At 44.2% G+C, this 23,185-nt stretch overlaps 1 protein-coding gene across 1 annotated transcript; it reads right to left on the minus strand.

Moving 5' to 3' along the window:
• Positions 1-3,069: 3,069 nt before the first annotated feature.
• CYTIP (cytohesin 1 interacting protein) lies at positions 3,070-18,359 on the minus strand. Its single transcript, XM_077936336.1, has 8 exons — positions 18,107-18,359; positions 15,760-15,809; positions 14,431-14,485; positions 12,368-12,470; positions 11,641-11,734; positions 10,092-10,161; positions 7,126-7,192; positions 3,070-3,975 (listed from the first exon to the last, which is right to left on the minus strand). The coding sequence occupies exons 1-8, from the start codon at positions 18,263-18,265 to the stop codon at positions 3,509-3,511; spliced, it is 1,065 nt and encodes a 354-aa protein (XP_077792462.1). The 5' UTR covers positions 18,266-18,359; the 3' UTR covers positions 3,070-3,508.
• Positions 18,360-23,185: the final 4,826 nt, after the last annotated feature.

Here is a 23,185-nt window from a genome sequence, read left to right on the forward strand (position 1 = left end):
TGCCAGAAGAAAGAAAAGAGATGTTAAGAACCAATTACATCTGGTTGGGTCCATGCTGAACTTCCCTCGCTGGTGTTCCTGTTGAGATAGAGGTGGTGCAACAACTACCCAGAACTCCTTTTGGCCCAGAGGTCTTTTGCCAAAGGCAATTGGCAGACGGTTGCCCCCCTACGTCAGCACTGCTGGTTGCGCTAAGGTCGACGTTACTGTGGCAACAGCTGATGTTAGCATAGTGGCATGACAGAAAAACACTTCCTCTCTCCCATGCTATATTAAACCTGCAGCTGTAGAGAAAATGGAAATATCCTCCCACAGAATACCTCCTCATTTATTTATTTTTAAACCACATACCTAAAAGCCCACCCACCTCGAGAGTTGTGCATGGGCAGAGACTGTGGGTCAACCTCATGTGGTGATATTAGCCCTTGGCTCTTTCACCCTTAGTAGGGAACTGCAGTAAATTCTGGCAAACGGGTCTGTATATGTGTGTGGTACCACAGGGCAAAGTGCCTTAGTAACCTTGTGACACAAATTTGTACAATACAGCCAGCATAGAGGTCTGTGTCTTCTTGAAATTCCTAGCCAAGTTGTTTCTCCAAATGCACAGGTAGCTGATGTAGTGACGTCCAGATATTGGTGGACAACAACTCCCATCAGCACCTTGGGGCATCACAACTATAGCATAGTGCACATGCAGAACAGAAGGCGAGAGGTGAGGGAGCTGAATTTTGGCCTCGCACAGGGCACTGCTGAAATTTGAAAGACCAAAGCGCCCGCCCCGCCCCCCGCCCCCGCCCTTGTGTGTGCTGAGGAAGCACATGCAGAAATTTGCTTCGCCGCATATTTATTATTTTTTGAAAAATGATATCCTGCTTTTCATCATGTAGGTCTCACAATAAAGCTTACAACATACAAAATTAAAAAACATAAACCTCCAAAATTTAAAACCTCAAGAACTGAAAATCCTTCTTTAAAACATGTAAAATGTTTAGGTTTCACAGACCTCCTGAAATAGAGCAATTTTGACTAGGTGTCTGAAACTCAGAAGGGGCAGTGCTTGTCTAATTTATTGTTAGGCCCCTAATTTTAAAAATACAAAATTATTTGTGAGCAAGTAGTTCATCTACTTTATCAGCAGAGTACTTAGTACAGGTACTCTGGCTCCTTGCAGTCAAGGTGTTTTGCTTATTAATTTGGTACGCTTATATCTTGCTGCATCTCTTGCAACGTGGATCTCAAAGGTTCCCATACAGCCTCTCACCCAGACCCTGGTGAGATCCAGGCATGCTTAGCCTCTGCACAGTTGCCACATCCTCCTCCCTTTAGGCCACGTCATGAAAAACAGCTGCTAGCAGGCAGTTCCATTATTCATAAGAAAGGGGCCCTGACCACATCCTCTAAATGTTGTTTTTTTTAAGTTCACTCTGCTTGAGAACAGTAGGTGAGGAAGAAGCAAAGAGGGCGCTGATTAGAACTGAACTCTCCAAACTGTGCAAAACGGTTAATGTAGTTCAATGGGAACGGTGATGAACACTGGGGGGGGGGGGGGAATCCTAACTTTACATATACACTGATGGGGTCTGGTTTACTACGAGGTAAACATGCTCAGGGGACGTGGGTGGCGCTGTGGGTTAAACCACAGAGCCTAGGACTTGCTGATCAGAAGGTTGGTGGTTTGAATCCCCGCGACGGGGTGAGCTGCTGTTGCTCGGTCCCTGCTTCTCCTGACCTAGCAGTTTGAAAGCACGTCAAAGTGCAAGTAGGTAAATAGGTACCACTCTGGTGGGAAGGTAAACGGCGTTTCTGTGCGCTGCTCTGGTTCACCAGAAGCGGCTTAGTCATGCTGGCCACATGACCCAGAAGCTGTACGCCGGCTCTCTCAGCCAATAAAGCAAGATGAGCGCTGCAACCCGACTCGTCCACGACTGGACCTAATGGTCAGGGGTCCCTTTACCTTTAAACGTGCTCAGAATTGCAGCCTTGTTCATTGCTATATTTTGCTCCTCCATTGTCTATCCTTCCTTTCTTCCTTTAGAGCATTTCAGGGGCCTAATCCAGCCTACCGGTTGATTTAAACAGGCCCCAGTGGCAGCATATGTCCCGGCGGGAAATCCTAAAAGCTCAACAACCTCAACCCTAAAAAAAGCTCAAGAACTTTGGTCAGCCCTCACGCATGTTCACTTCATCAAATCTGACTCTTTGGAAAAAGTTTGGGCACCCCTGCTTTAGAGAGTTCAGAGTTTCCAGGACATTTGTCATCTAGGTATAGGCCATGACCAGACGTATTCAACTCCAGAGGTGGAGCTATGCATGCCTTTTTAGAACCAGCCACTTAGAAATCAGAATCTCAAAACTCCATTCCCCCCCCAATGTGGACCTTGAAAATTTAGTATTTTATGTTTTTTTAGCATGTTTGAGTTTTTAACCCCTCCCACCCCCTGCCCCTGGAACAACTTCTGATGTCCATATCCCAATATTTACCATTTGGTGACCACCTTTCAGTTTGTTTGTTGAAACACAAATATCAACCACTTCATTCTTCAAAACTGATATTCAAATATATACACATGAAATGCAATTTGAACTATATTTACAGGGGGGGGGGGGCTGTATTAAAGCACTTGGTCTTTTTTTCTTCTGGAACACACACCATACATCAAAGAACAGGAACAGGCAGTGTAGTTACATCTGAAGGCTATAGCTCTATGAACCCAGGTCATTAATGTTGCCAAATCTTCTTTGCACATACATGCAAGAAATAATACTAAATATACTTGTATGCTGGTTCACAAGATTTCATCAATTCTCATGCTTATAATAGATTTGCTTTGCTTCTTAAGGCTCCTCAAATCACAGGAATTGCTGTACTCCTGCAAACCAGTACACACATATACTTCTGGTTCATGGGTTACTTTTTCCATGTGATCAGAAAGGGACAAGAAAACAAGAATGGACAGCTGCAAACCCTTAATAACTGTGTGAAGGAAATGTGCTGGTAGAGCCAAACTTGTGAATGGGCCTTTGTTTGATTACTTAGATAATAAATATGTCTAATTTTCTTGTTAGTAAGACTTGGGAAAGGACCGTCATGACACTTAGTTCCTAGCAGTTGCCATGTCTGACCCACAATGCACAAATGTCATTTGAAAACAGCCATCCACCCTCCTGCCCTTCACCCCCAAATGCCATGTATACATATATAATATCAGTGGGGATGTCTTGAAACTATTTCAGGGGGAAACAAGTCTCTCAGTCTCAAGTGTTCCCTTCACCTCCATTGACTTTTCACTGAATGAAGTGCAGGCACAACATTAGGGACGGGGAAATCTTTGGCCTTTAGATGTTGTTGGACTCCAGTTCCCATCAGCCTCTGCCAGCATGGCCAATGATCAGGGATGATGGGAATTGTAATTTGTCCCTGACGTAGGACCTGCACTTCTGTTTGAAAGCTGCAGGTTGTTGCCCAGATATTCACTGAAGGATGCAGTACCTAGCCCACTTCAAGTCGTCAGACACGACTTTCTTCCTCTTCTACAGCTCGGTAGAGTCCAGGGATGAATTTCAGCAGCCTCTTCCGAACACTTCCCTTCCGGCTTTTCCGCGGGAGAGTCCCAAATATGTTCGAGACGTTGCTTCCATCCCAAGAGGGAGACGCTGATCCGCTGCTCGTCACACTGATGCTTCTGTGCCTTCTCAGGGAACTCTTCACAAAGGCAACATCACTGTCCCTCGAGAGGAAGCAGTCGTCTTCTGTGCTCGACTGCCGGCTAAAAGTCCCACTAGCAGGATCCTCCAAATCGTAGGCTTGGTAGAAGCTGTCCTCACTGTCCACGGTCATTGAGCTCAGGCGGCTTAAACAGCTGCTTTCGCTGGGAAATCGGGGTTTGTTTGCCAAAGCTGACCCTGATCCAGCGTAATCACCAAATAAGTTAGATTCTTCCAGTCCCACAAATTCAAGTGGTGAGCACATTTCCCCTAGGAAAGAGACAGAAGAGAACACGCATTAATTACCTCAAAACGCACAAGCTGGAATAATATACAGTGGTACCTCAGTTTATGAACTTGATTCGTTCTGGAGGTCCGTTCTTAACCCGAAACTGTTCTTAACCTGAGGCACGCTTTTGCTAATGGGGCCTCCTGCCACCATGCCACCAGCATGTGACTTCCACTCGCATCCTGGGGCAAAGTTTGCTACCCGGAACACCTACTTCCAGGTTAGTGGAGCTCGTAACCCAAAGCGTTCATAAGGAGGGCGGTACATAACCCGAGGTTCCACGGCACTAAATGTACTGATCTTGCTGAAATATCATTGGAGCTCTCACTTTGGAATGGGGGAGAAATTACATTCAGTTTTCGTTTAAAGGTGATCCTTCCTAATTCACACTCTCTGAAACATGAGAACCAAAACACAGCCATCTTTCAAAATTCACACTTTCCTGAATTTTGCAATGCAGTTTTCCAGCCAAGTAAGGTGTACAAAAATCCATACACTGTGGTAAAATGTGCATTAGATGCATATATTATTGAAAATAACATACAAAATTGAACTGTTATTATTTGAGGGCAGGGGGAATTACTTTACAAAAATGTGTAAGGCAATATTGCATACAGTTATGCAGATTAGGAGAAACGGGACTAAAATGCTGATGAATTTCCATTAGGACTTTTTCTTTTTTAAAAAATTGCAAACTGGTGCAGAAATGTGGAGGTATGAAATTAAGGTTGGGGGGGAAATGCAAAATTGAATGAAACCGAAACTGACAGATCCACCCATTGCTAGCTCTCAGATGACACGATAAGCTCCCCAGTGGGCGGGGGGGGGGGGTGTGTGTTTCACTTCTGCATTCTAACTGGTGCACGTTGTGTGAATGTGAAAGCTGGTGAAGTGTAGTGTGGTAGGTGAGACTGAGCTATGAATTGTATCTGCCATGAACTTATCAGGGAGACTTAGGCAAGTCTCTCTGCAGAAAGGGGAATAATAATAATAACTTTGCAGAGTCGCTGTAAGGATTACAACTGAAAAATGCATGGTAAATTCTTCAAACATGCTGTGCTAGGAATGGGGAACCTCAGGTCCAGGGGCCAAATGTGGCCCTCCAAGTCTCTCTGGCCTCTCTTGGAACTCTAACCCCTATTCGCCCTCCCACCAGATGTCAAAGAGAAGAGCAACTACCAGATTTTTAGAAGACATCTGAAGGCAGCCCTCTTTAGGGAAGCTTTTAATGTTTTAACAGACTACTGTATTTTAATGCTTTGTTGGAAGTCGCCCAGAGTGGGAAACCCAGCCAGATGGGCAGGGTATAAATAATAAATTCTATTCTATTTTTTCCCTTCTTCACACCCCAAGTGTTTTTGCCTGACTAGAATGTGTCATTGAACTCTGATAATGCCTCTTGCTTGCTTGGGGTGTGTGAGCATGCACAGAGGAACTAGCCAACTCTACAGAGGGGTTCACCCTCATTGCTCTCTCTTGTCCTCCTTTCTTACATTTATATACCACCTTTTCCTCTCAGGAGCTCTGTGGTTCTCCCCATTTTCTCCTCACAACAACCCTGTGAGGTAGGTTAAGCTGAGAGATTGTGACTGGCCCAAGGTCACCCATAGCTGAGTGAGGATTCAAACCCTGACCACCTAGGTCCTAGTCCAACACACCACAGTGGCTCCACATTTGCTCCTGGCCCTGCCAAACTCTGGAAGGTTGCTCAGAAGGGGAATGTTCCTCACCCCTATGTTATACAAATGTTAAATTCTATTTTTTACTAAGCCGGCCTGAGAGCTAACGTAGTATAATGGTCAGAGCAGCGATGGCAAACTGATGACCATTCAAATGGTGTGGGACACCAACTCTCATCAGCCCCGGTCAACATGGCCAGTGGTCAGAGATCAGGTGAGCTGTAGTCAAACAGTATCTGGAGGGCCACAGGTTACCAGCCCCTGCACTAAGAGCATCAAATTAAGGCTGGCAAGAATTGGATTAAAATCTCTACCCAGCAATGGAGCTCAGTGGCTGGCGCTGGACCTGACACCATCTCTCTCCCTAACCTACATCACTTAAACTCTTCGTTGTTTCCAGGTCTCTGTGGAGGTCCCAGATCTCCTCTCTACCTTCAGTTTAGAGATGAGCCTAATTCATGTGACCTTCTATTCTGGGGCCAACATTTGATTACACTTGTATCACATACTACAAATAAGATTGCGTTTTTATACTGTAATCTGCCCTGTGATCCTCGGATGAAGAGCAGTATAGAAATTAAATATATAATAAGTAAAGGCTGTTTATTAAGACTCTGGGGAATTCTACTTTCTCCGGTGTGGCTCACAGCAGCCTGGAAAAATCAATACAAGTGGATACAAAAATCATGTATGTATATTTAAGGCATTTATAAACTGCCCTTCATAAATATCTACCCCCCCCCCCAGGCAGTCTACAATGCAGATTAAAAACAAAATAGCAACAATAAGAAATAAAGGTAAATCAATAAAACAAATACAATTAAAAACAAATCGGCTGGATCAGCAAGGTGAAAAGCTTCGTTTGCAGTGTTTAAAATGCAATTTCCTAAAAGCAGAAACTTCGAGCTAAAGACGACTGTATGCACAATTCAGGCAAATGTTTTAATACCAGCCAGAGGTGTACAGTCAGTGTCATATGGCCACATTCACACCATATATTTAAAGTATTATCATATGAATTTAAACAGTAATAGCTTCCAACGAAGAGTTCTGGGAGCTGTAGCTAGATAAGGGTGTTGAGAGTTGGTATGAGACCCCTATTCCCCTCTCAGAGCTACAGTTCCCAAAGTGGTTCAACAATCAATTTATCTTCACAGGGGAGTCTGGGAATTGTAGCTCTTGAGAAGGGAGCAGGAGCTGCCTAACAACTCTCAGCACACTTATCAAACTGCGGCTCCCATAATTCTTTGGGGGAACTGAAGACTTATCATGGCAATTTATGTTCTTCTATACAGCTTCTCCCAAACCTTTTATCTGCAGGAGAGAACAAAGGCAAACCCAAAATCTGAAACTCAGGAAACTCATTGACTCACTGGTGTTCACATCATTTTTGCAGAGGAAACTGGGGTGGTTGTGCATTCTTATTTTCTATCATAGGAAATTCAGCCTTACCATTAGCAAGGTGGTGTTCTCGTAAGCACAGTGACTGGAACTCCAGCAATTTTTCTTGCAGGGTTTTCTGTAAAAGGCAAGCAGAGATCACTGCAATTTGGGGCACAACACTTTATAAGGTAGCTCGGTTATACATTCAAGCCCCCATTGTGATTGTGACAAACGTGTCCAGTGATTTTCTCTGAATTGGTCCAGTTGTGTCTGAGGGATTTGTATTTGTTGTTAAATGCAGTTTAGTGTTTTATCCCTCTTTCTCATGTTGCCTTTTTCCTGTTGTTGTTTTTTTAAATCAGGATTTCAAATCCCCCCAAGGGCATTGGAGTCAGTTGGACACTAATTAAAGTGAAGGCTGGTTTTTTTGGTTTTTTGTTTGGAGGGGAGAGGGAAGGAATAATGCATATCCAAGTTATTGGTGGGGGGGTCATGATGGACTTTGGGTATTCAGATTTTGAAGTTTGCTTACTAGTCACACACCTGGGGAGTTGAAAAAAGCCCAAGGGAAACATCAGAATCTAAGAGAAATGACCAGGAAATTGGACTAGGTGGATCTTTGGTCTTATCCAAAAGGATCTCCTTATGTTCTTATTGGGACACACATAATCCCATCTCACTTTCCCCCAGAACAGCTGAGCGGTGACATTCTGCACTGTATATCATAGATTACTGCAACTGTATGTATTGCACTTCCTTTCAACTCCAATCCCTTTCCTTAAATCCCAGTGCGTTTCCTAAAGCTTCCCTTCCACGAGAGAGAAAGATCATCATCAGGGAGTTTATCCAAGTTTTGGATAAATGACAAGACAGCATTCTTCCTAGTTTGCCAGGCTTCATAATAATCAGCCACTGTGCTCTCTCATTAATCAGAGCAATGAAAAAGTTTGGCTTTGCAGTTCAAGCACATTCTGCTAGCTCTTTCTAGGCTGGATGGCAGGAGTCCCTTGCCTTCTTAGCTGCTTTAATCAAGGCGCTTGCTACCATCCCAGGATTTGGTGTCATCTGGAGGTCAAGCACAGGTGGTGGCTTTGGGGTTATGTAAGCAGTTTGGCTGGGCCAGTGGCCTTCCCACGTTTCCTCCTTCGGTTTCAAGATTTTGTACCAGAGTGGAACAGCAGCAGAGTGAAAGGACCTTTCCCTCATATTCTCTGCTGGATATTGGCAGCATGGTTGCGGTGATGATTTATGGGAATTTCACAGCAGCGGCTAGTAACGGCTTAATCAAGATGAAGGCCCCATTGTGCAGCTAAAGAAACCTTTAACCCTGTCCCTGCCAGGATTTCACGCCCAATGAGTAGAAGGGAAGGTGAAATAAGTTTAACTCCGAATCAGGGACAAAAATTCATGACCTCTATGATAAGGATAATGGTTTAATTTCCTGAGATGGGAATGTTCAATTATAAATGCATGTGTGTTTCAAGTGACTAGGAAACCTACGTGATCAGGTCTCCAGTTAAGTGCAGAGGAGCCTGAGCATGTACAATGGTATGTGTGCAACTTTCCACTAGGTTCAGACCTTCCACTGAAAGTGTGAAGGAGGAGGAGGAGCAAGGCCAGTGGACACAATTCTGCTTTTTCCTTTGGTGGTTCAGTATCTGTGCAACTGAAACTCCGAAAAAGGCTACTGTTTCTACTGGGCGTTGTTCTATCATGAATTAGACAAGGAGTTACGTTGCTTTCCAATAATCAGGAGCTAGGTGGAATCACATGATGCTTGCTGACTCCCCTCTCCCAATATACATATACGGGGGCTGAAATGTACTTTCCTGGCTTAAGCTGCAGGCACAGAGCCCAAGGAAAGCTGAACGGATGCCATTCTGCTTGAGCTGCTGCCTGCACTAAGTCCTTTCCAGCAAGCAGAAAAGCTGGCTACTCATTAATCACATTGCAAAATGAGTCAAAACTGGCAATAGAAGATTTCATAATTTTGCGTTCTTTTTATAACTGAAGACATGCAGCATTACGTTGAGGCCCATTTTCTGTCTTCTTCGTCCCCAAAAAATAGTGTCTAGGGCAGGTGCTCTACTCTTCATTATGCTAGCATTAGTGTAATAGCCATCAGAGATAGATGCCCCCCCCCTGGGAACTTTCCTCCTCCTCTCCCCTGCCCCCACCTGTTGAGACTACATTCTTTGGGGAAGGGGGTAATTCATTGGGAGCAGTGGGCAGGGCTGGAGTAAAGTGGGTGGGGCCATTATTTTCCCTTTGTTTCCCTTTCTCCTTCCTCATTCTCATTCTCTCTCTCTCTCTCTCTTCCTCCTCCTCCTCTTCTCCCCACCCCCACCCCCAGTTGCCAGGGGAAGGATAGGATCAAAGATCTGAACTAATCTCCAGCAAAGGGCTTCCTCCACCTCCATTTCAGATTTTTCCCAACTCACCCCATGTTTTTCTTCCTCTGAGCTCCCCTCACCTGCATTAAATTAGGCTGAGGGCAATTAACATCACCCAACTGCTGGCAACAAATGCAGCTGTTTTAGAACAAGGGTTATATGAGTTCTAAATGTAACTCCAACTGCTGCCTTTTGGACCAGTTCAAGCTCCTGAGTTATCTTGAAGGACAACCCCATGTAGGCTGCCCCCTCTCACTTTCTCGACTTGAGAACTTAGAACACATGACACCTCCATCCTTCAAGGATTTCATCACTGCCTCTAAACACCTGCCTAGCCCTTCAGCTGGCTCTCCTGATTCAGGTGGGACAGAGAAAAGGCTGGGTAGTTTCCCTGGATGCTGTGATTATAATGTTGCTACTTTGCATGGCAGATGTTGTTTTGTTGCTCTTATTGATTTGGGAGTATGTATATTGAATTTGCTTTTATGTCTCGTATTGTGGTTTGTTATCTGAACCACTCTGAGTTCACTTTGTGAAGAAAATCAAAGATATAAGCCCCTAAATAAACAAATTTATCTTCAGGTGGTTTCTGCATATAAAGGTTAAAACTGGTGCTTTCTATCCTCTATATAGAATCAGTACCTTCAAGAACCGCAGCTTAGTTTCCAGTTCCATCCGCTTCATTATAAAGGACTCATTCACAATATCTAACCTGCAAACAGTAAGTATTATTATTATTATTATTATTATTATTATTATTATTATTAATTTATTACCACTATTAATAAAATTTCATACTGCTAATATGAATGCAAATTAAAATGTCAGGCATGCGTTTCCTGCATTGGACTGTGGCTCCAACTAGTCTTGGTTGTTTCTCCCATACAAAATATAAGCCATGCTAAAGCTCACAAGGAGAATGGTGATATCCATCCCCAGTTACTTGCCTCTGGCAAATATGAACGTTTGCAGACATCATTTACATACTTGATTTTTGAGACAGACAAGATTGCTATTGGGACAACAATGTTTTATATTTTGATTTTGTTCTGTGAACCCCCCCCCCCCCCCCCCGGCGAGACCTCCAGGTATAGGGTGATATATAAATTCAACAAATAAATAAATAAATAAATAAAACAAGCTTAATAACTTCTGGCAGCTCAAGTGGATAAGGAGGCAAACTTGGGCTCATGTCATCACTGATTCTTGCCTGATCCAAGAGAACGTGTATTACTGGTTAAGAATGTGAACGGACTTGAAATCCATTTCTGATTAAATGCCATTAAATAGTGCCTGAGTAGTGGGGGCAAAGAGATATTCCAGGGTTGAGAAAGAGAAGGGGACATAGGAGAAAACAGCTGTACTTTTATTAAGATGAGGAGCCTACGTCCCCTCTGAGTTCTGTCCCATTGAAATGTCCCAAAGGAGCCATAGGGTAACAGACCTTAATTGATTGTCATATGTCAGCCAAATTTTAGGCTGTGTTGCAACTATCGGGCAACTCAGGCTCTGAGACTTTGCTGTGAAGTGACATGAAAGAGGGCCTTCTCTGTAGTGGCACCCAGACTACAATATTCCTCCTTCCTGGAGGTATGGCTGGCCACAATATTGTTGGAATTCTGTTGCCTTGTTAATAAAATGCTTGGTCTCTCAGGCTTTGGAGGGGCTTGCTTAAGCAGTTTTGAATTTTCTTATGTATCTGGATTGTTCTACTGTCCCCACTGTTTTGATTTAAATCTGCTGTCATTTTAATTGTGTTTTATGGTTTGAAGTAATGCTGCTTTATTTAAAATGTTGCAAAGTCCTCTATGATCACAATGCGAAGAGTTGTCCGTAAGTTTCTTAAATAGATTGAATACTGTTTCAGATCTGGACTTAATGGTTGTACAAACACCACCTTTTTCAGTTAAGCTCAATTTATGGTAAGCCAGCTCTGTTGCTGCATTTGGGCTCCTGCTCATTCTGCTGAGGGGGGCCCTGGACCTTTGCCCCAAAGTCCTGCCCTGAGTGCACCAATGGCTTTTGATGGCAAATGCCCGCCTGCCTGCCTGCATACTCTCTCTAATGTTCTGAATCCTGGAATGTTTCTTGTGGCCTGTGCCCATTGCTGCCTTGGCCATTTCTCTGCAGCAATAGCAAACCATGAGAAAACCCTTTTTGTCTTCTTGGGGGCAGAAGGGCTTTTGATTACCTCAAAAAGTTCCCTGATGACTTGATCAAGTCCACCATTTGCTTATGAGCAAGTCCTTCGGTGCTCATTCCGTTGATGTTGGTCAAAATATAACCTGTGATAATTCAAAAATGGACATAATTAGAGACTGTGTATTCATTGTTCCCTCTGTATCCTTAGAAAAAAGCAAATGGGAGAAGCAGTAAACCAGGTGTGGGAAACCTCAGGCCCAGGGTCTGACTGTGGCTGTCCACACATCCATGTCCAGGCCTCAAGACTCTGTCCAGGCCAGATGTGCCAAATTGAATAAAATATGGGGGGGGGGACAGGTAAGCCCTGCCACACATAATCGATCACATGATGCAGTGCATGCACACCATTTTAACAACAATGCCCATCAACTTTGGGGGGGGGGGTAAAGACCCCTCTGGCCCTAGAGGTTGACTCCTGTGGTCCAGGCCAAACTGCTCACTGACTTCACTCTGTGCCATCTTGTAGTGATTTTACCTGACTAGAATGTATCCTTGAATTCTGGTGCCTCTTGCCTACCTGCATGGCAAGAGGGGTGTGTGTCTGTGGTGTCTGTGTCTACGTACACACACACACACACACACACACACACACACACTACTGGTGTGTGACCCCTGGAAAGTTGCCTGTGAGGAAATGTGGTCCTCAGGCTGAATATTTTCTCCATCCCCACAGTGAACTTTGGGTGAATTTTAGGGTGGGGGAAAAGGCTAGTTACCACTTTGGAGTCCGGCAAGAGAGGCAGGGCTTCCTCCTTTAACTTTGCAGATGTACGTGCAAGTTTCCAAGGAGTGGCTGATGTGGCGCTGCAGTCGAAGTGTCTGTGAACAGAAACACAGCGTTGGGAACAGGAAAAGGTTTATCTTGCGGCACCAGTTCACAGAAGTAGTATCGAAACTGGCTTACGTACCCATCAAATAAAGATAAATAGTGGAGGGGAGGAACTAACAGGAACAAACATTGTTCCCACCCAACAACAAGGCTGTCCTCCTCCTTCCCAGACATTTAAAGAAGATCAGGAAGAAATTGCTCATATGGCACCACAAAAGAAAGTATGTGTCCAAGGCCCTGGTGTGTTACACAACTGTAAGACAGTCTGACAGTAGGTGTGTGTAATAATTCAACAAGCACCCAGCAGAACAGGGAGACACATTTTTATTATTATTATCATTATTAATTTAATTTGTGTACCACCCTATACCTGTAGATCTCGCAACATAAAATTACAATATCAAGGATCTGGTCAGAGGCAAAGCAATGTTTCTTAGGTCTCCTGCCTGGGCATAGCTATTGGCTACAACTAACAAAATGAAGGGAATGTGAAGCAAAACTAAAGTAACTGTTTAGTCATTATGACAGGACCTGATTAGGGCCAAAACAGTGTCCCCTCCCAAGGTTAGCTCAAGCCATTTTGCTGCCTGAGGCAGAGCAGCAAATGCTGCTGACACGGCCAAGTGGTTTTGGCACCTCAAGCAGGAAATCTCACAAGCATCTCTGCCCCTCCCTGGCAATAAAAATAGAACAGTAACAATTTGCTGTCCTTTCATGACACCCCAAATCAGCTGCCTGAAGCGCCTAACTGCAGTGCTGGCCCTGCAACACCACCTCCCCACTCCAGTAACAATTTGCTGTCCTTTCATGACACCCCAAATCAGCTGCCTGAAGCGCCTAACTGCAGTGCTGGCCCTGCAACACCACCTCCCCACTCCAATGTTTAAATGCCCACAACAGATATTTCTCACAATACAGTGGTAACTCGGGTTAAGAACTTAATTCGTTCTGGAGGTCCGTTCTTAACCTGAAACTGTTCTTAACCTGAAGCACCACTTTAGCTAATGGGGTCTCCTGCTGCTGCTGCACCGCCGCCGCACAATTTCTGTTCTCATCCTGAAGCAAAGTTCTTAACCCAAGGTACTATTTCTGGGTTAGCAGAGTCTGTAACCTGAAGCGTCTGTAACCTGAAGCATCTGTAACCCAAGGTACCACTATATAGCATTAGAAAAGGAAGGGAAGGGAAAGGAGGAAGAGGAACTCAGACGCCTTAGGGGCCTCTTTCATTCATCTCTGAGGCATTCAGTGCTGTGAGATTTTCTGAGCTCTCACAGAAAGCCCGACCCACCTCTTTATGCATAACAGCTGTTGTTGCTGTACCAGTTATATCCCAAGTTTCTTCCAATGGGGGTCAAGGTGGTGCACATGGCTCTTCATTGCCCCCATTTTATCCTCAACAACAACCCAGTGAGGTAGAGTAGACTGAGTAGAGTAGCTTTTTGACTATTTCAACCCTTCTCTTCCAGGTCCTAGTCCAGCACTCTAACCAGTAGGCCACACTGGGTCTTTCATAGTTATGAAATGCTGGCTTAGCATGGAATAAAGACCTCCCCATTCCAGTCAACATGGGGTAACAACCATGAGGAGCAGTTTAGCACCCCATGAAACATTCCCTTTCTAACGGTTGTGAAGAAGCGCTTCTGTTTTGTTTGTTTGCATTTTTGTCCCCTCCTTACTCTAAGCAGGATACATGGTTCTCCCCATTATATCCTCACAACAATTTTGTGTGGAAGGTACAGCTGAGGGGGGAAAGCCAGGATCAGCTCCAGGTTTGAGAGAGCCAAGTATCCCATTGTGTATACACACACACACACACACACACACACACACACACACACCTGCTTACATGGATGAGTGTGCTTGGGCTAACCTGATAATGGAAGCAGCACTCTAGAATGGTTTGAGAGCTCCCATTTTAATTTCCCTGAGTTTATAGTGTTAAAGGCTCACCTGAATTTCAAATCCAAATGTTTCATTATCATCTTTGAAGATTTTAACTGACTTTCTGCAGAGAGAGAGATACACAGATACACACAAAGTCAATAACCCATTGGAAGGGAATAACATGTTTAAGGCTTAATTTAGAATAAATGTGCTGTACATCATAAGCATCAGTAGTTCTTAACAAATGCTGTGCAATGAAAATCTAAAATCTCCCCACATCTCCAAAGATCATGTGGACAGGATTGTTTACAGGACGTACATTATTGTACACATCACCAAACAGTCACTGTGAGAATGTGGATTGACTGGATGTGTGCAAAGCTGAGCATAAAAGGAAGCAATTGTGCCATTGCCTCTCATCTCCTGCAGCCAAGGATACTTGAGGAATTCGTCTTCTGACCAGATCTGCACATCCCAGATTTAACAAGCAGAACTGTACACAGTTATGCTTCAGATTTCACACTTCCCTGAATTCTGCGATGCAATTTTCAGCTTCAAAAAAGATGAAGTACTGAAATGCATATAAAAATGTTTAGGATAAAATATATTTTAAAAGGGGGGAAATACATTCAAAAATACAAATTTTCATGCAGATTTGATTTTTGATTTTTTAAGTAGCAGAAATGGGAATGAATGGACTTCTGCACAAACACATCCCAGAGTGACATGGATGAGAAATAGACTCATCCATTCATCCTCGCTCCCAGCTTACCTCCATGTTTTCCAGCATGGCATCATTTCAACCCACTTTTGAGTTCTGTGCTGGGCATATAGTGAAATGACCGCCTAATTGCTTCACCCTTCACAATACTATATGCATGAATCCTTTCTGTCCCTATATTTGGCTTCCCATTTTGGTTGTGTGGTCTGGGCCACTGAGTGAAAGGAACGTGTCACATATAAAGTGATGTCCCAGTTCCTCTGCACTCTGGCCTTCTGTCTACCCAATTGGTAGCACAGGGGAAATGACCAGCCGTGTACTGGAGAAATGATTTCAAATCCATTCCCAATATCATCGTTGTCAAAAGAAAGTATATACCACCTTTCATTTCAAGAAGTAATACGAAGGTGGTTAACTCTCTAATGATACTCTGCCACACTGCAATATGTAATGGTGGTTACATTAGCATTAGGGTTTAGGGATGGGCTGTGGGTATGCATTGCTCAGTCTTTCCACAACTCTCCAGCCCACGGATTTCATTGTAGTTATTTGTTTTTTCACACTTTCATCTTCCTCTTTCAGTATCTGCCTTGGGCCTCCACACACAATTGTCGCATTTCTAGTAGCAGTGTAATAAACTAATATTTAGAGAGAGAAAGCAATGCCTTTATTACCTTTGAGGGCCAACAGAGTCACCTGAAGAGATTGTCCTACTTAAAGCAAGCTGGAAGGAGAAGAGACAAGGGAGGGTGTTGCATTAGAAATTCATTTGTGTCTAGAAAACAAAATGCTAGATGAAAGCTTTACATATGCAAAACTGCCAATGAGAATTACGATCATATAAGCTCCACCTGGTCCAGGGTCCTTTGGACAGGGCCAAGCAGGTGACTCCGAAAGTTCAAATTCAGGGCTTGATGAAGATGGTTATACCCTCTTGATTTCCCCCAGCTTAGGAACACACAAATGTTAAAAATGGCCCTCCTGGATCAAAGGCCCATCTGCATTCTAAACCCTACAGTGGTCAACCAGCTATTTCCAGGAATCCCTCAAGTGGGGCAAAAAGGAAATATCCCTTCTCTCCTGGTTGCTCACCAGCAGGTGGTGTTGGGTGGCATCCTGACTCTGGTTCAAGCACATATCGTGGCTACTAGCTGTTGATAAAGGCATCTCTCCAAAGAGTGCTGGCCCTACCATTAGGCAGAGTGAAGCTGCTGCCCCAGGCAACTGATTTTGCATGTCATAAAAGTGAATAAATTGTAAGTCGTGGGTTGCCTTTCAGTTGTGACTCTTCACTAACAGAAGTGGCTGTGCTTGCTCAAGGCAGGGCACTGGATTTTCAAAGAGTCCTCCTACCCAGTACAGCTCTTCCTGTTTTGCAGTATCTGCTTCTGAAGAATAGCAGAATGGGGTATGCCATAGAGGGTGCTATTGGTAGAAGGGATCAAGGGAAAATGGGGTGTCTCGTCTTGTGCTAGTGAAAGTGCATTGCTAGGGCAAAGGCACCATTTGATACAACATCAACAACAACAACGCGTTTACTTCCAGGGAAGGGGGAAAGGAGCTTATGGGATTTTCTTCCTCAGGTGCCAAAATAACTTGACTGGCTTTGGGTAATGTGCCAAAATACCTAGGGCCAGCCCTGACTCAGAGGCACCAACAACCCAGTCATCACCATTGCCTGAAGTTAAATTATTTACACTTGAGGGAACAAATTTCAGCTCCCAAAAGTGGAAAGCAAGAGTCTCTCTTGATTAAAAATATAATCCATCTCAGCACATTTGTCATCTGAGAGCAGTCCCAGGTATGGCACACCTTAGTCAATTTAGCAAGCAGCCAAGGAACTTATTGACAGAGGTGGCTTGAACGGTGAATTGATCTTGGGCCCAAAGCCCATGCCTATGGTTTCTTTCAAGATTTAACCACAGCACAAGCAAGCACTTCAGACCATGCCTGGCCACAATCCCTTTGAATCAACTGGGATTGCCTGTGCCAATCCTAGTTCCTGCTTCTGTGCCCAGGGCCTGAGGAGAAACACCACATGGCAGCCTCCTTTCCAAGTCAACCTCCTTTCCTAATATTAGTACTCAAGTTGTTTTGGCATCCAAGGAAGAAAATCTTACAAGCACCTCTCCCACACAGTAGAATTAAAAAGATAACCCTTTGTTTCCTAGTCACAAAGCTCCAAATCAGCTGGCTGAGCCTCTGAGGCAGCTGCCTCCCCCTGCCTAAGGGGCAGACCAGCCCTAAAACAGTAGTCTAAGACATGGAAATTGAACAGGTGTAGATTTCTGTGGCACAGAGAAATGGTGGGAAAGCCTCACCTGCTAAATTTCTGTGATTCAGGTGGATAATATAGGCACAGCATCTAGGACTGTTAAAAGATTGCAACTCCAAAAGCGATAGACCAGGCACCCCCAAACTCAGCCCTCCAGCTGTTTTGGGACTACAACTCCCATCATCCCTAGCTAACAGGACCAGTGGTCAGGAATGATGGGGATTGTAGTCCCAAAACAGCTGGCGGGCCGAGTTTGGGGATGCCTGCAATAGACAGTTCAGGGCTGGCCCAAGACATTTTGGCACTTCAGGCAAACCACAAAATGGTGCTCTCCTCTCCACCAGGGAAGAAGGGGTGAATGAAGGTCTACATCAGGAATGGGGTGGGGGTGACCAGCCCTGAATCTACCCAACAAGTTGTCTGCATCATTATTTCCCATTAGCCCAACTTGGAAATGAATGAACAAGAGCAGCAACAGAAATGTGAAGCATAAGAAAAATTCTGTGGTGTGCTGAAAGCAACCTTCTTTATCCTTGTTACCTCTGATAGATATATCTCCCACCCCATTCTCTTGACTGTAACTTGGTTTAACTGGTTTTAAAATTCTTTTGAACACTTAACTGCTTTTAACTCTCTTTTTAAATTGTTGTAACCCACCCTCATGGTGAAATCCGAGTAAGAAATATAATAATAATAATAATAATAATAATAATAATAATAATAATAATAATAATAATAATACATACCTGCTTATAGTCCCTAGACAACGTGTCTATTGAATTTGTGAATGTCTGGCTTCTTTTGTTGTCCAGTGGTGGGTTACCTATTGGGTCCAAGTACGGGGTGTAAACTGAGCCCACACAGTTGGCGTTGCAGTTCTGCTGAATGAGCCTCTTTAAGGACATCTTGAATTCAACTGGAAGTCATTCACAGGCTAGCATTGCTTAAGGAACCTTGCGCGACTGAGGAAGGAAGCAAACTAAAAACATAACCTCAGTTGTGAGCAAAAGTAGCAAACACACGAACAGGGTGGAGGGGGAGAGGAGAACAAGGCCATGTGACTTGTGGTTTAGGTGCAGTTTACATAAATCTCTTCTCACAGATCAGTCAGTGTTACTCAATGTTTCTTTTTAAGCTTACAAGAGTTTGTCCCTGCAATTAAAGCAATCTGCTTATTCCCTCCTCCCCCCCCCCACACTATCAACCCCCCACCCTCCCGTCCAGGAACACACACTGCTTGGATGCAAACAGAAGCAACTCTTTATCGTGCAGTTTCTATGCCCCCTTGATAGTTTGTGTCTAAAACACCATCTGGCTTTAAATGTCCTTGGAGTTGATGAGTTTGCTGCTTTCTCAGGCTTGTTTAAGGTTGTTTTGTTTTTAACTCCCCATTTCCCACGGAACAGGACAGATTAATAAGATTTTTGTTAATATAAATAGATTAAAACCTTAACTTACATGTAAAGCAGTAATTCTTCAAGTGGCGGCAGCAGGAGGCCTTACCCAGGGATGTGTAGCTAGTTATAGAGAGTGAGGGCCACATTCTGTTCTGGACAGCTTTCAGCGGGCCACATGAATGAAGCCAGAGGCAAAAGTGGGAGGAGCAACAAAAGGACGTTTCACCTTTCCTCATTAGGCTAGTGCTTTTTACATATCCTCAACACACTCCTCTTTCCAGGCAAACGCAGGCAATATCAGAGCAGGGGCGGATTTTAGGGGAGTACGACTGGTTCAACCACACTGGGTGCCGAGTCAAGAGGTTGCTCCAACAGTGACTTAGAGCAGAAGGCGCAAGAGGCCAGGGGTGCCAAATTTTGGTGTCACACAGAACGCCCGCCGGAATCTGAAAGTCCAAAGGCCACCACTGAGTGCAAGGCTTTATTCCAGTCTGGCAGAAGCACTCAGTGAGGGTGCAAATCAGTGCCAGTGAGGGGTGTGGCGCTAGACCAGCAACGTCCAACCGTGGACCGCGATTGACAGGTAGATCGCCCTGGTGCTCCTGGTCAATCGCGACACACCCCGCCCTGCCCCCTGCGCTATGTCCCATCGCTGTCACCGGTGAAAGGGGGGGGGGGTAAGCTGAATAACTCTTGCCCCAGTCCCTAAAAGAAGCTCAAGAACTCTTGTCATCCCCTCCTAAAAACAGTTCAACAACTCTGGTCAATCCTTCCCCAAAAAAGCTCAACAACTCTGCTCACCCCTCCCCCATAAAATAGCTCAACAACTATGGTCAATGGCAATGGGTCATTGACAATCACTGCCAGTTTTATTATATGGGGAGTAGATCGCAGTCTCTAGAGAGTTGGGCGTGCCTGTGCTAGACCATCCTGAGGTCTAGACAGAGAGCTGTATTTGGCCTCCAGGCCTGAGACACACACACACACACACACACACACACACCACACACACACACACACACACACACACACACACACACACACACACGCACACACACCGTATGACTGTAAATGTCTGGTGTGTACCCATCCTTAGTGTTACCTGTGAAATGGGCCTTTATCTCGCAGCTGTATAGGGTCAATCTGATATCTGTGCAGGATTGTCATTGTTGAATCACACTGCTTCATTATATGCAAATGAACCCGGGGATGGGGATTAATCTTTAACACAGTTGTTTTTATCCGCTGCAACCTGAATGCATGGATATGTGCTTCTCATTTACTTCAACTTCCTGAATTCCAAAAGGCTATAGGCAAGACAAACTACATAGCAAGTGTCTAGTCCATCAGGCTTGCCTTTCTCTGGAGATTTCTGAGGACTATATTTTGGGATGCAAACATGTAGATGAAGTTGAATTTGTGAGTCAAGCTTATCATCACCCTTCTTCCAATTAACTAGCGATGTTCCCAAAACTCACATTTGGATGCATGAATCTCAGTGGTTTGTAATGGTCACCTCAAATACAAGACACACGTTACAGCCCTAAAAGTTTAGCTATTCTCCATTTCAGAGTTTGATTCCTCCCTCTTTGTAATACTAGTGCAACCATACACCACACAGTTCATATATTTGAAGTAAATGTGCTAGATAATGGAGTGGTCACATTTTCCCAGTGACAGACTAGCTGTTTCTGCTTGGGAACTGAGAAAATATGATATCCCCCTCAATCTAAGCTTGAAGGATGACATCTGCATTACCCACAACTACTGTGAAACATGCGGTTTTATTGCATGAAGAACCATTATCTGTGGAAGTCCCCTGAAATGTTGAGAAACCGGAGTTGGCACAACCCTTTAAAAAATAACTTCAACTTAATCTGATTTCTTAGCTCGTTTAAATCATCTTTAACCAAAACTCGGTGCTTTTTTGCTTCTTGTTCCCCACTCTTTGGTTTCCTGTATATACATTTGCAAGAGAAAAAAGGGTTTCATTTGCTATCTTGTTTCCTGTAAAGGGTGAATAATGTCTGGCCTTCAGGATGAGTGTGGTCAGGCACCCTTCAGAATACTCTTTTGCAGTAGTGCACCTGCATATTCTTTGAGCAGTGCTTTGGGGCTGGTGAGATAACATTTGCACAGAGACTTTAGGACTTCCAACTAATTTCAACACTTTTATCAGTTTTTACATGGCATTGCCCAGTGTAACATTTCTTCTGAATCATAGTTTTCAGGAGTAACTATCTCTTTGTCAGTTGCATCATGTCACTAAACTTGATCTAGGAACAACAGCAAGATAACTGTGCAAAGACAATTGAGAAGGGAAGGAGCCTGTCTGCAGATGGAAGGCACATTCATTCTGTGTCCGAAGTTGCCATTATTTCTTTACCTCCCATAAACCTAGACCCTCCAAGTGTCCTATTTTCCAGGGTCGTCTCTGATTTAGAGAAACCATCCCGGTTTCTGTTTTGATCCCAAAATGTAATGCTTTTCCTTAAGATGTCCCTATTTTCATTGAAGAACTGTTGGAGGGTAGGGAGTTATCCAACCCCCGAGCCATCTGAAGGCAATCCTGTATAGGGAAGTTTTTTTAATGTTTAATGTTCTGTTATTTTTTTATATATGTTGGAAGCTGCCCAGAGTGGTTGGGGCAACCCAGTCAGATGGGTGGGGTATAAATAGTAAAATTACCCTTATGTAATGGGTTGTCCCTATTTTCACCAGAGAAATGTTGGAGGGTATGTAAACCAGTGGGGACACGGATGGCACTGTGGGTTAAACCACTGAGCCTAGGGCTTGCCGATCAGAAGGTCGGCAGTTCGAATCTCCGCAACGGGGTGAGCTCCCATTGTTCGGTCCCTGCTCCTGCCAACCTAGCAGTTCAAAAGCACATCAAAGTGCAAGTAGAGAAATAGGTACCGTTTCAGCGGGAAGGTAAACGGCGTTTCCGTGCGCTGCTCTGGTACGCCAGAAGAAGCTGTACGCCGGCTCCCTCAGCCAGTAAAGCGAGATGAGTGCTGCAACCCCAGAGTCGGTCACGACTGGACCTAATGGTCAGGGGTCCCTTTACCTTTACTATGTAAACCATTCCATGGAAGTGATGAAGCTAACTAGATAAAATGGTTTTGCTAACCTCCCCTCCTTTTTTTAAATGGGCTCCACCATGGCTCCGCTTGCTTTACTTGCATTTTTAAAGTAAAATTGTTAAAACTACTCCACGGACACAGAGGGGGAAGAGGAGAAGACACGTGCAGCTTGTCCACTGCTTATATAATGGGCACTCTTCAGTAGGTGCTCATAACTGCTCAGCGCTCATAGATTGCCATGGTAGTGGACATCACCCTAGTGGAAACTAAAGACCTTGCTCCTAACACCATTCTTCCTTTTTTTTTTTTTTTTTTTTTTTTTTTGAAATCACGGGCCAACCATTCACGTCTGCCTGAAAAAAGGATACAGCAGCTGTTGGCCAAGGTATCCACATTCATTTTTATCTGTTCCCCCTTTCAACTTTGATCATAATGCAGGTTGCAAAGCCTGCTTCGCCAGAAACTAGACTGCGAGAAAAGAAACGAATATGTACACCATGATCGATGGCGTTTCTATCTTGCCACTTTGGGCTCTCTTAAAGACTATAGCATGTCTTCATTTATTTATTGAATTTGTAGACTGGCCTTCATCGGTAGATCTCGGGGTTGTCTTCTACCCCCAGCGGTTTGGTGCTGGTACAAGAATCACAGCTCAGCTGCATTGCACACATTTGTTTTTCCTTGCCAGCACACGTCCTCATTCTCCACCACCACCACAGGCCTAACAAGCCAAGGATGCTCAACTCTCACACATTCACCTCACTCTCCATCAATTCCCCTCTCTTTTCTTCTGTTTCCTATCCCCCTGCCTTGATTCCATTCTCTTTTATTTTTCTTCCATCCCGCTATGTTATTTATAGCTCAGGGCTAAGGACATGTCTCGCAGCCTGGCAAATCAATCACTGTAGCAAAGCAGAGATCAATGAACAGATGGAACCGGCTTGAAAGCTACCTGGCTGTTTGCAGTTGGAAAGAGGCTCTAAGTAAGCTGCAAGCAACCTTTTTTTTATTAATTTAAAAGGTGGTGGGGAAATCCAGTTCCATGTAAGATGAATACTAGCTCTAACTTTCACCCCAACCCTACCCCACTTTATCTGAGGGCTGCCTTTCAAAAACAAATTTAGCCTCTCTCTCTCTCTCTCTCTCTCTCTCTCTCTCTCTCTCTCTCTCTCTCTCTCTCTCTCTTAATAGAAATTAATCAGGCAGTTTCTCAGAAGTGTTCCATTTATTAGGGGTCGTTTGAACCACTCTCTATTACCCCTATTACTAGGTGCATGTGATCATAGTTGGGGGGAGAAACACAGCAGTTATTGTAGGATAAAAGTGAACCATCTGCTTGTCACTG

Source organism: Podarcis muralis, chromosome 1 (genome assembly GCF_964188315.1).
Source record: "Podarcis muralis chromosome 1, rPodMur119.hap1.1, whole genome shotgun sequence".
Classification (NCBI taxonomy): Eukaryota; Metazoa; Chordata; class Lepidosauria; order Squamata; family Lacertidae; genus Podarcis; species Podarcis muralis.

Bases quoted from the DNA above. Each gene is read 5' to 3' on its own strand.
- CYTIP (XM_077936336.1), bottom strand. From the start codon at position 18,265: ATGTCCTTAAAGAGGCTCATTCAGCAGAACTGCAACGCCAACTGTGTG. The intron at 12,471-14,430 runs GTGAGCCTTTAA...TTCTGTTCACAG, and splicing joins CATTTGGATTTGAAATTCAG to ACACTTCGACTGCAGCGCCA. The intron at 3,976-7,125 runs GTAAGGCTGAAT...TCTCTTTCCTAG, and splicing joins AGAACACCACCTTGCTAATG to GGGAAATGTGCTCACCACTT.